The sequence below is a fragment of the Simochromis diagramma genome, unplaced genomic scaffold (genome assembly GCF_900408965.1).
Source record: "Simochromis diagramma unplaced genomic scaffold, fSimDia1.1 OVJJ01000293.1, whole genome shotgun sequence".
In the NCBI taxonomy this organism is placed as follows: Eukaryota; Metazoa; Chordata; class Actinopteri; order Cichliformes; family Cichlidae; genus Simochromis; species Simochromis diagramma.
The window spans coordinates 24,041,318-24,054,873 of NW_024386801.1; the positions used below are offsets into that span (position 1 = coordinate 24,041,318).

General features: G+C 40.2%; 1 protein-coding gene across 1 annotated transcript in view; it reads left to right on the plus strand.

Moving 5' to 3' along the window:
- The window catches only part of zc3h18 (zinc finger CCCH-type containing 18), a 53,076-nt gene that overhangs the window by 9,584 nt on the left and 29,936 nt on the right, over positions 1-13,556 (plus strand). Inside the window, 4 exon segments of the mRNA XM_040026694.1 lie at positions 7,139-7,287; positions 7,488-7,583; positions 9,619-9,761; positions 12,062-12,091. Coding sequence (XP_039882628.1) covers positions 7,139-7,287; positions 7,488-7,583; positions 9,619-9,761; positions 12,062-12,091 — 418 coding nt within the window.

Consider the following 13,556-nt stretch of genomic DNA (forward strand, 5'->3'; position numbering starts at 1 on the left):
CAGATAATTCAAAATTTACTCAACTGATTCTTCTTGCTTCCTCCACTTCCTTACCATTCATTCATTAATGTTGAATTCTCTCGCAGCTGCTCTATTCTCATGTTGTTTCAGTATATTAATTACTAACTTCACATTGTGGATGGATTATCTCAGTTGTTCTCCTGACTGAAGTTTGGTACGTTTACAGCATCCTGCCATGCGATTGAATTTGTCCCTAACAATAAGGAAACCTGATGTTAACTTTTATGGAGTGGAAAAAAAGTTAGTCTATGTGTTTATGTTATGCTAACATAGATGTGTGGCTATCCATCACATAGCAAATCATTATGTACTAGCTAGTCCATCTCCAGTAACCCTACAAACATCACTGTTGTTTAGTTTTCTGTCTTCGTTTATGTTGGAAGTGACAGCAGAGCTGTACGTTTTAATTTTTTCAGAAATCTCTCAGTCAGAACATGCTATATCATGTTTAGGTGGAAACTAGTGCACTGACTTCCTGCTAACTTCTAACTCTGTTAAATTTAATAAATTCTGTTTTCATGGATGCCTGGATGTTAAACTTAATTGTTACACATAGTAAATCAGCAACCCGATCATTTTATTAAAGATGAAAGAATTTAGACAGTTTTTAAGTCTCAGTGATGCCGCAGTGTTCGTTTGACTTTGGGACCTGAAGGGGACAGAGTTTTGGACCCAGATTACTCCGCGAGACTCCTGATCAATCAAGTGGTGCGGCTTCGTAGCTTACCAAAGTCGTAATAAAACATTTTCTTGACAGATTTTTGAGCGCCGTGTACCATATAAAATCTGTTTGAGGTCAGTAAGCACAACCAGAATTCATACATAAGGCGCACTGTCGATTTTTGAGAAAAGGAGAAAGGATTTTAAGTGCGCCTTATAGTGCGGAAAATACGGTACACGGATTCACTCAGTGACTGTTCCTATTTAATGACCTGTGAAAAACCTTCATATGTAGGTATTAGGGGTGCAACAATACACAAAATTCACGGTTCGGTTCGGTTCGATACTTTTTTGATACAAAAAAAAATGTTCATGCCTTTTTAATTTGTCATTTATTAAAATTATAAATATATATTTTAACTCAAAAGTACAGTTTTTAAATTTAATGTTGCTGAAACAACAAAGTAATAAAAAATTAAATCTATCTGATCGAGAAATCACTCATCTTTGGAAAAGAGAGTTTATTACAGAGAAATGGCTCTTTCCAAAATAAAAGCTATACTATACGCTTCTTCTGGGCTATATTCTCAGCAGCATATTAAACATATCAGGTCCCCATAAGGAGAATCATGTGCTAACGGCTGTCTAAATGATTCGGGTAAAGTTTGTAGCATGCATGCTTGTTGTTTTTGTCTGCTTCCACTTGTCTTTGCACTAGGGTGATGTCGGAGTAAATGTGCAGCCATATTCGTTGTGTTCCCACTAGTGCTGTCAGCGTTAATCTCGTTGAAATGACGTTAACGCCACAACACGGCAAATCTCCGTTAACGAGTTACCGCGGATCGCCCCGTGCGTGGGGCTGGACAGCCAACACGTTAACGAGCAAACTGCGCTAACGCACTAGTTCCCACCAATGTAATTGAGCATTTTATCCATGACGCGCTTACCTTCAGGGTCATACATCACATGAAAACCAAAATAGTTCCAAACGCCACATCTGAATGAGGGTGGGGGAGGCTCAATTTGCCATGTTGCAACGAGCTTAGCTTCTGTCTCGCTAGCTTGCCCTGCGCTCAGTGAATCTGCGTTCGACTACTCCGCCTAGGCTGCACTGTCGAGCGCAGATCCACTGAGCGCTCAACACAGACAGCATCGTCAGAAGGAAAGTTGATAAAATAAATAAAAAAAATTTGTATTGTTCGATACACATGCGTACCAAACCGAAAGCACTGTATCGAACGGTTCAATATCGATACGAGTAACGTTGCACCCCTAGTAGCTATGGTCAAGATGTACATTTTGTAATTCTTTCTCTGAGCAATGCCATATCCTATTTCTAAAAAATAATACTATACTATACTTTTTTTTTATTTTTTTTTTTTACTTAAGTAAAAGTGAAAAAGTTCAGTTAAATCTACTCAAAGTAAGAAAGTAAAATGGTTATTTGGAGGACATTTACACTAGCTAGTTTTCTGCTAAGCTATCTCTACTTTGTGCTATATTGATGTAACAATGAAATATTATTAGCTTCTCAAAAACTGCTATTTGCTATTGCCAACATTGTAAAGGGTGACTCTGCCGCAACTTAAACAGAGCAATGAGTGCAGTCTGGGGTTAAAGTGTGATTCTGCCGATGTGGAAACCTTAAGATCAGCTTTAATGGCTTGGTGTGGGGGGAAAAGAATCACAACTCATCATAATTTCTTTTGTGAGTTGAAAGAAATTTTCTTAGTGCGTACTGCTGCTCTGATGTTCATTGTTCTTTGTGGATTTATACAACTGAATTCATCATGTGAAAATATTTCATGAGCTTTCTTAAGATCGCGTGTTTTTCCAGCACTAAACTAAAAAAAAAACATCTCTTTACCAGGGTGAGAAGTTATTTCACACACTTTCTCTCCATAAATACAGCAACCGTACCTTTTAGCTAGCAGACTTGCTGAAGCTGCGTGACCACAAACGCCATTGCAACCCACTTTGACCCCTGATTATAGCTCTATAAATTATGTATAAACTATATCTTTTTGAATCTTTCATGTCATTGTGTGTGATATATCCTGGATTTTTTCCCCCAAGCTTTATTTTCATTTTTAAATTGGAAAACAAATAAAAACAAACAAACAAAGCAAAAAAACAAACAGAAAACTCACAACTTATATCTATGCCTTTCAAGGATAACCTCAGACATCCGAAAACCAAACACAGAAAATACAAGCATAATAATAATAATAATAATAATAACAGCATAACAACATTGATAATTACAGAATTTTTTTTTAAAAGCAAACAAACAACAACAAAAACAAAGAACTCAAAAAAAGAAAAAAAATGTGAGCAAGACAGAAAACACATCATGTGAACCCCTCCCACCATCCCCCAACCCCTTTACCCCTGTATGGCTCTCAACCTCATCACATTCGTGTATCCAGACAGCCCATATTTACACCTATCTATAGAAACTCTCATGCACAGGAATCAACATCCCCCACGATAAAACTGCAGCATTCAGGAAATCGAGTCAGGAGGGCCTAACCGGGGACCAACTCAAGGCAGGATATATCCTGGATTTATCAGAATTTTCTTTTAATGTTTTGCTCTTCCCTTCATTCAGACTCAGATTGGTTTGATTTTTGGACAATATGCACCAACACGATGATAATAGTAATTAAAACTTCAGGCAAAACAAGCTTGTTATGAAAATTTAAAAAGTAGAAAGTTACATATGTTTGTGTAAAACATAGGGAGTACATTTTCAGAAAAATAAATACCGTATTTTCACGACCATGAGACGCACCGTACTAAAAGGCGCAGTCTCAGTTATGTGTGCCATTACTGTATTTAACACATACATGAGGCGCACCTGATTATAGGGCGCATACAAGTATGCGTATTTAAAAATAAAGCGGGAGCAAAACTGAGTTTGTTACTCACATTTTTATTACCGGTAATCATCATAAATCAAACCCATCAAAGTCCTCATCCTCTTTGTCTGAATTGAACAGCTGCGCTAAATCTCCATCAAACATGCCAGGTTCACTTTCTTCACCGTCAGAGTCACTTTCCGTGCCGTGCGGCTCCTCAGAAATGATGCCGGCTTTTGCGAAAGCTCGAACAACAGTGCCAGCAGAGATGTTAGCCCAAGCATCTACAATCCATTCGCAAATTGTGGCGTAACTCGCCCGGCGCTGCCTTCCACTCTTAGTGAACCTGTGGTCTCCATTGGTCATCCATCGCTCCCACGCCACTCGCAGCCTTACCTTGAACGGCCGGTTCACACCAATGTCCAGCGGTTGGAGTTCCTTTGTCAGGCTTCCCAGAATGACAGCAAGCTCACAGTACATTTGCTTCACTTGTTTTTTCACATCGGCTGTGAGATGGGCACGCATAGAGTCACAGATCAACAGCGATGGTGATGCGTGGAAAAAAACCACCTGGTCTCCTTACATACACCTCCCTCAGCCACTCTTTCATCATTTCCTCATCCATCCAGCCCTTTTCATTTGCCTTAATGATGATTTCTGCTGGAAACTTCTCTTTAGGCAAAGTCTTTCTCTTAAAAATCACCATAGGCGGCAGTTTCTGTCCATTAGCATGGCAGCCAAGCACAACAGTAAAAGAAGACTTTTCGTGCCCCGTTGTGCATATCGCTACCGTGCTGGTCCCCTTCTTCTCCACAGTGTGACTCACTGGGATGTCGAAAGTGAGCGGCACCTCGTCCATGTTAGTGATGTGGCTGGGCTGGATGTGTTTGTCGGCGATGCGTTTGCTGCAGTAGGAGCGGAAGATGGCCAGCTTTTCATTATAATCCGCTGGAAGTTGCTGCGCTACCGTAGTCCTGGTCCGGATGGAAAAATGGCACAGTTTCATGAAACGAAAGCACCAAGATGGACCTCCTTGGAAATGTTCAATTTTCATTTCTTCTGCTAGCAAAACTGCTTTTAGTCGAATGGTGACCGTCGAAACGCTTCTCCCACTCGTTCTTTGCTCGATGATCCACTGCTCGAGTCTTTTCTCCAACTCGGGCCACCTCGCCTTATGTCCGCGGAAACTCACCTGCGTCTTCTTGACCTGTCGGAGCTTGTTTTCCAGCTTCCTCCACTTGCGAACCATCAATTCGTTAATCTTAAATTCTTTCGCGGCTGCTCGATTTCCATGTTCCTCTGCGTAGCTGATGGCCTTCAGTTTAAACTGTGCTTCATAAGCGTGTCTCTTTGCCATTTTCAGGGTTGTTAAAACAACGATGTTCTGCATAACGCACATACCTGTTCTTTTATACAGGTATGTGCGATTGTACCGGTATATACAATCAACGCCCACACTTCACCCTTTAGCGTTCTCATGGTGTTCTCTACTACGTCCTCCTTACAACACACACAGGGCGCACTGCACTATAGAGATTGACAGACCACGTGACTTTCGCGCATTGCATGCTGGGAACTCGTGGCAAAACAATCCAAGTACCTGCATCAAATGCAAGCATTTGTAGCACCGCAAAATGTTCATTCTTCGGTTCCAATAAATTCTTGCTTTTTCTTTGCCCCCCAAAAAGGTATGTACAAAACGAAGGAGAACAATGCCGGTCCGAACAAAGACAGACTTGATGAAAAGTCAAAGAAAAGATACGAGGAAAAAAATCAAACCAGTGAAAGGGTTAGACCCTTACGAGCAAACAGAGGGACAAAATACGTTAGCGTGCTGCCCAACTTTCACCACGCTCATATTTATAATTATACGGTTCTTGGAGTGAGTGCATACACTCGTGAAGTTTAGTAACTTCAGGTCACTGCAACAAGCCCAGGTACAGTTTACCGACGGATGGGTACAGGACCTTGAAATGCACCGTGTAGAAAGTAAAGACCATCGTACGTATCATAAGTTTACCAGTCTCACAAATCGTCATCATAAATACACATTCGTTAACCGTTTATTAATAGGACCTTTGAGCTCAATGGTAATTAATTAGTAGTGGAAATAATTTCTGGTACGCATCACAGAAATGTAGCAGTGACAATAATATTGTATGCTGTAATTGTACTGGGCAATTAGTGATACAAAACTGTTTTATCCTGTGAATAAAAGTATATGTTTTTGTCAATGTACCATAATAACAGAAGCGAAACACAATATTGTGTCAGGACAATCTACTATTTATGCACAATAAATAAAGGAGCATAGCGCGACAATTTCTGTTCAGCGCCAAACTTGCTTGTAACCTATATCACCAATTATGTTAAGAAAAATGACGCATTAACTACAACAGCAGACTGACCTTTGTGGAAGTGCTTGGAGCAGACTAACCTGTGAGCTGGAGTGTTCTGGGACGTTATATTTGGTCTTTGAATGGCTGCAATCCAGTCGCCTCTTTGTTACTTCGGAAACATGGCTCGAACAATTTCTCTTCAACGATGTAATCTGATAACAACCGATCTCTTTACCCGTCGGCTTCCCGTGGCTGTCCGGCTATTGCAGTTAATAATACAACAGCTTCTTGCCATTTTTTGTGTTTCTTTTTATCGCTGTATAACTGATTTCAATTGAAAGCCTGCGTGCGCTAGTACCTCTTGCCACGAGTTCCCAGAATTCTTTGCGGTTTTACCCCTGAGTGACGTCACATTTTCAATCTCTATAGGGCGCGCCGCACTTTTTGAAGAAAATCTAAGACTTTTATGTGCGCCTTATAGTCGCGAAAATACAGTACTTGAAGTACACATACCAGAAAATTCTAGTTAAGAACCGTAACAAAGTATTCCTACATCTGATCATAGTAAATCATTGTTTTAAACTTCAAGAAAACACCCTAAACTCTGTTTTTCCTCTGGCATAGTCTACACAGATGAGTTTTTAAAGTGACATCTTTAGTGACAGTGACAGTCTCCAAAAGAATGATGGCTGTTGCCATGTGACAGTACCAGCTGTGAGAAATTGTCAACTCCCACAAACTTTTTAGCCTTTTTAATGTATTAAGAATATCTGTCTGATTATTTCAGTTTATCTACAGTAGAGGGAGCTATTGAACTTTAAACTTTATTCAGCTTTAAGTTTTCCCCTCTGCTTTTAGACAGGCATGTACTTAATAAGAAACTTTGAAAACAAGAAACTTTTAAGTGAAACTGTTGATCCATTATATCTTTGACTGCAAATTTTTGTCTCATTTTTAAAGTTTCACATAGATTGAGTATCACCTTAATTTGCTGCAAGATGATAATAAAGATTTGTAATTTATCTTTTGAACTGAACAGTAGCCCTTCCCACAACATACTTCCTAACATAAATAACAGAATACTGGTCAGATTAAGAAAATGGAATACTATCGGAAGTACTTCTTCAAGAGTCTTTCTCTCATATTGGTGTCTGAATTCAAGAGTATCAGTGTTGACATATAATACTTAAAAAAATTTCTGTAAACCCCAAGCAAAGTTACAGTAATAAATAATAAATATTGTTGTGCCTTCTTCAGGAAATTGTACCTGGGGAATGAATTGTCGCTTTATCCACCCTGGAGTCAATGACAAAGGAAACTATTCCCTCATCAGTAAGCCAGACCTCTTCTCACCTAATGGGGCACCTCCTGGAGGACCACACCCACTCATACCCAATAATCCTTGGGTATGTGTGCCTCTGTTACAGTGACTGTACTTAGTACTGCTAAGACCCATCTATCATGCTTTTTTTGTTTTTTTTGTATTGTAGGAAAGTGAATCAATGTTGTGAATTCTGCACTAGCTTGAATTCTGCTGAGAATCTCATCAGGCTTCTTCTGTATCTCTCTGCAAGTAAGATAAATTAATGATTCTTCGCTGTTTCAGGCTGCTCCTGCTGTGGAGGAACTGCCTCCACCACCACCTCCAGTGGAACCTCCTGTGGAGAGTGCCTGGGAGAGAGGACTGCGCCATGCTAAAGAGGTAAACAGTTCCACTGCTTGTCACTGAAAACTAAATTGAGCTTCCGCCAAATGGAAAGCCAATCACACTGCGGTGTGTGTGCGTGTGTGCGTGTGTGCGTGTGTGCGTGTGTGTGTGTGTGTGTGTGTGTGTGTGTTAACTACCTGCCATTATAGTCTGTTTAACGGCATTCCAAGCAAATGCTTACAAATAGAATTTATTGTATTTTCCTGTAGGCAGCTTGGAAAGCCTTACCCTTTAGCCTGGTAAACATTTATAAAGCCTAATTTGTTAACCAAATGTGTTTTGATGTCTTGCATTTTGCCAACAAGGTGTTTGTTAAAAGTTGAAGCTTAAGCACAAAAAACTAAAATGATAATCTGCTCAGGTGCCAGTTTTGAGTTACAAGCGTGAAAGTGAAGACACTCACACTGAACTTAAATGTGTGAACAAAATTCTTGCATAGTGAGAGTCTTTACTGCTAATAATTTCACATTTTCATGTAGAGTGAAATCAACAAGATGGGTGCAATTAATAATGAATAATAATCAAGTTTATGACAACATTACTGTAAATGAAATGTAAGGTTTTTACCACGTATCCCGCTGAGCATGAGAGAGTGAAGTTAAAAGGGAAAATCACTTGCGGGGTCAAGTATTGGAAATTAGTTTGCATAGATGTTAACATCATTTTGGACAAAAATAGGTGCACTATATAAACAGTCCTGTTGAAACAAGCTCTTTTTGTTTCTGGAAGAACATCAACAGACTTTTGACAGTAGTCAAAGGAGCTTGCAAAGAAAAGCCTCTGGACTTCTTTAAGTTGTTTGAAGATGTTTCACCTCTCATCCGAGAAGCTTCTTCAGTTCTAAGGTCAAATGGTGGGGAGTCCCAGATTGAAACCTAGTGGGTTTCCCCCCACAGAGGGACAAAAGGACCCCCTGATGATCCTGTAATCGCCCAGGATGTGAGTGGGCGTTAAGGCGTCTGGGGAGGGAACTCAAAACTGGAATTGAGGTCAGATGGCATGAGTGGGCGTGGTTGTCTGGGGGGGTTTAAGATGCAGACAGTGTGTGAAACCCGCCTCTGTTCAAAGATGGTCGCTCACAGTGGACATAGATGGCTTTTTTCACTCCTCTTTCAAACCATCTGTCCTCTCTGTCCAAAATGTGAACATTGGCAGTCTTGTCCTGTGGAGGTGGCTCTTCTATGTTGTGCCATGCGCTTGTGAAGTGATTGTTTGGTCTCTCCAATGTAGAGGTCTGGGCAATCCTCCACAGGACAAGACTCAGCTGTCCATCTGCATCTTAAGGATAAAGGTCACTCTTTCGAGGATGCCAATGTTCACATTTTGGACAGATGGTTTGAAAGAGGAGTGAAAGAAGCCATCTATGTCCACTGTGAGCGACCATCTTTGAACAGAGGCAGTGGTTTACGACACCAACTGTCTCCATCTATAATCCAGTTTTGAGATCCCTCCCCAGACGCCTTAACGCCCACTCACCTCCTGGGCCATCTGACCTCAGGAAATCGCATGATAGGGTGGGGCCAGGTTTCACAATGAGCTCACCCGAAACTCTGGCTGACTGTGACCCACACCCGTTTTAACACCTTGGCTCAGGCGATTAGAGGATCATCAGGGGGTCCTTTTGTCCCTCTGTGGGGGGAAACTCCCACTACGTTTAAATCTGGGACTCTCCACCATTTGACCTTAGAACTGAAGAAGCTTCTCGGATGAGAGGTGAAACGTCTTCAAGCAACTTAAAGAAGTCCAGACGCTTTTCTTTGCAAGCTCCTTTGACTACGATGACCTGGATGACTGAGAACCTTCACAGACACTTTTGACAGTAATTATTTTACATACAAGGGGGTACCTAACTTCTGAACTGACCAGTTTCAGCAAGCCATTCATAATATTAGACATACTGAACTTGGAACATAGTCTCACCGATATTCCTGTCATGATAAAACTTTGTGTGTTAATGTGGGCTAATTGATGACATCAATCACAGATTGTCAGTATTTCAGATTGTTCTGTATGTGTTTGGATCTCACAGGTGCTGAAGAAGGCCACCATTCGTAAGGAGCAGGAGCCTGACTTTGAGGAGAAACGGTTTAATGTGACGATTGGAGAGGATGAGAGAGAGTTTGACAAAGAAAATGATTTCTTCAGAGAACGCAGCTACCGTGTTATCAGAGAGTATGACTTACTCACTTCATGTAGTTTCTGTCAACACCTAAAAGTAGCCCACATGACAGTAACATTCACACAAAGCATAAGTCTCAAATAGAACCCCCCTGGAGTTTAGCTGGAATGTTAGGCTTGTTGATGTCGATAGAAAAACAGATGATAAACAGAAAGTCAAGTGTTGCTCTGATTACACCTGAGCCCACCTCCATAGGCCACAAGTCCCATCCCAACAGGGATTTTAGATATTGGTGTATTTGATTATACTCATTTTTTTTTCAGAAAGTTCCTAAAGTTATCCTGAAACCCTGACTACTGTCTGTTTTTTCTTATCTTGTGCTCATAATATACTCTATATTGCCAAAGGTATTTATTCAACCATCCAAATTGTTGAATTCAGGTGTTCCAATCAATTTCATGGCCAGAGATGTATAAAAACAAGCACCCAGTCATGCAGGCTGCTTCTACAAACATTTGTGAAACAATGGTTCATCTTAACTCAGTGAATTCACACATGGTACCGTAATAGGATGCTACTTGTGCAACAAGTCCAATTGTGAAATTTCATTGCTACTGAATATTCCACAGTGAACTACAAGTGGTATGATAACAAAGTGGAGGTGATTGGAAACAAAAGCAAGTCAGCTAAGAAGTGGTAGTCAATTTAATAAATTCATGCTCCCAAAGGGAAGGTCCCATCCTGTTCCAACATGACTGCACACTAGTGCACAAAGCAAGGTCCATAAAGACCTAGATAGGTGAGTTTGGCATGGAAGAAATTGACTGTCCTGCACAGAGTCCTGACTTGAACCTATCTGCTCTAATTCAACCTATTGGAATGAATTGGAGCAGATACTGTGAGCTAGGGCTGGGTATCGTTACTGATTTCTAGAATCGATTCAATTCCGATTCACAAGGTCCCGAATCGATTCGATCCATGATTCGATTTAATTCGATTCGATTTAAATCTGGGAAATTTTGACAGTCAGAAATATTATAATTCAGATCAGTACATTTACATATTTTTGTATCAATAAAAAGGAAGCTGACACACGCAAGACTTTATCAAAGGTGTGAGCGTCACAGCAGATGCCTTTGTGTCAAAGTAGCTGAAGATAAAACACAGAAAAACATGAAGGTGGTTTTCCTGGCCTGGGATTTTATAAAAATATTCTGCAGTACATCAAAAACGAAAGAAAACCATTAATCAACATATGAACATCACCTCTGACGTTACAGCGGTTTTATTAGAGACACGGTTAAGCGTTTTGCATTTTGCATAATTTTAAAAAGTTTAAATTTGTTCAGTATTGAACGGCAGAAATTAGGTTTACTTTTCGGAAGAATGTAAAAGGGAAAAAAACAGCGGCCGACAGCGCTGTAAACAACGGTAGAATTGTGCGTAACAAGCAAGCGAATAATGAAGAAAGGAAAACTGTTCTTGAAGTACAGAGAGAGAGAGGGAGAGAGAGAGAGAGAGAGCTGTGCATTGCGGTGGAAGCAAAACAGTAAAAGTCAGAGTGAATTCATGACGATGTTTATGTGAAGCGTTTGGATCTTCTTTTGCTGCTGGTTCGGTCAATATTGTTTGGAGAGACATCAAACTAACAGCTTTAGAATCGGCTCATAAAGGGCGTGAACACAAAGCGCGGACCCGCCGACAGATCAGAATCAGCGAGCTGTCGGCTTTCAGCCCCGACTGTGAGAAAGGCGACATCTAACTGATTCTGATCCGCGGGTCGCGCTGTGTGTTTAAGTCTGTGTGCAGAATCCGTGTTCCTGCTCTCATTTACGGTCTTAACTGTTTGGTGGTTCTTGAAATTTTGTGAGATGTCACCTGAGATTCTGGCATTTTGGGCAAAATAAATTTATATTAAAAAATCGATTCAGGATTTTAATGAATCGATTTTACGTTATCCAAGCCAGAATCGATTTTAATCGATAAATCGATTATAAAAACCCACCCCTACTGTGAGCCAGACCTTCTCATCCACCATCAGTCTCTGACCTCACAAATTCACTTCTGGAAGAATAAACACACTCCTGAACCTTGTGAAAGCCTTCCCAGAAGAGCTGAAGCTGTTGTAGATGCAAAAGGAGGGGCTACATGATATTAAACCCTGTGAATTAGGAATGGGATGCTGCTCAAGTTCATATGTCTGAAGACAGACGAGGGAACACTTTTGGTAATATAGTGTAGCTGTCAAGACAGCAAAACTCGTACCAGTTTACCGTTAACTATAAACACCATTATTTCCTAGTACACACATCATAATATTTTCTGTTGATGCTGATCTGCTTCTCCTTTTTAGTGAAATGGACTTCAGAGATCCCATATATGGGTAAGTTTAATAAAACTCATAACACAGAGCTTTCAAACCAGTTTCAGTTTGAATATGTTTCAGAATCTATATTATCACTAGTCAACTGAGCAGATTTGTAATGGTTTTAATGAATTTGTCACAGTAGGTCATGCCTTCTTTGAATACTTGGGTAGAAACAGTATTCACGTCAATAGCGTCAAATCACAACAACAGTCACCTTAGTGCGCTTTATTTTGCAATGTAAAGGCCCTACAATAGTAGAGAAAACCAAAACAATCAAACAAAATCCTTTTGGGCAAGCCTTTGGTGACAGTGAGAAGGAAAAACTCACTTTTAGCAGGAAGAAAGTTCCAGGGCTGTTCATTAAATGCAGGGTTGTGTATAAAAAGTCCAGTTTTTATCATTTAAGGCAACTGGCAAGAGTGAAATCTTTTCTTTCTAGGCAGCACATTGAAACAGTGATCCATGCTTTTATTTCTTCCCATCTGGACTACTGTAACTCACTTTATGTGGGGATCGATCAGTCGTTGCTCTCACGTCTGCAGCTGGTTCAAAATGCTGCTGCATTACTCCTAACAGGAACTCGTAAAAGAGAGCATATAACCCCTCTCTGCACTGGCTGCCTGTGTCTTTTAGAGTTCATTTTAAAATTCTTATGTTTGTTCACAATCTTGCCCCACCTAACCTGTCTGAGCTTCTTCATCCCCACACACCCTGTCGGTCTCTCAGGTCAGCTGACCAGCTCAAGCTCAAAGGGGACAGAGGCTTTCCTATCGTGGGTCCTAAATGGAATAGTTTGCCCTTGCACGTTAGAGAGGGCCCTTCACTGTCCACTTTTAAATCACGTCTTAAAACCCACTTTTATTCTTTGGCTTTTAACCTCAGTGAGACTGAGTTCCTCTTATAATTAAATAGTTATTTAATTAATTATTTTACTTTTTCCTTTATTTGGCTTTTATTTATATCTTATGTAATTTTATTATATAGTTCCAATGTACAGCACTTTGTATTAGCTGTGGTTGTTTTAAAGTGCTTTATAAATAAAGGTGATGATGATGATGAAATACAATGTGAGTAAAAGGGTGAATGAAGGAGGAATACTTAGTGTATCATGGGAATCCCCCAGCAGCCTAAGACTATTGCAGCATTACTAAAAGAGGATTCAGGGTCACCTGATTCAGCCCCAACTATAAGCTTTATACATAAGGAAGTTCTTGACAGTAGGGAGGGTGTCTTTAACCCAAATGGGACCTAGTTTCACAGAACAGGGGCCCTGAAAGCTGAAGGCTCTGCCTCCCATTCCAGTTTAAAAAAAAAAAATAGGAACTACAAGTCACCAGTCTGAAAGTGAACTATCGGTCAAAAGTTTTAGGACACCCCAATTTTTTCCAGTGTGTTTTTTATTGAAAATTATGCAGTTTGATGTTTGATTTCAGTCTGAAATGAAAGCATAGTACAAATAAGCAATTGGAGTTAAAAAAGA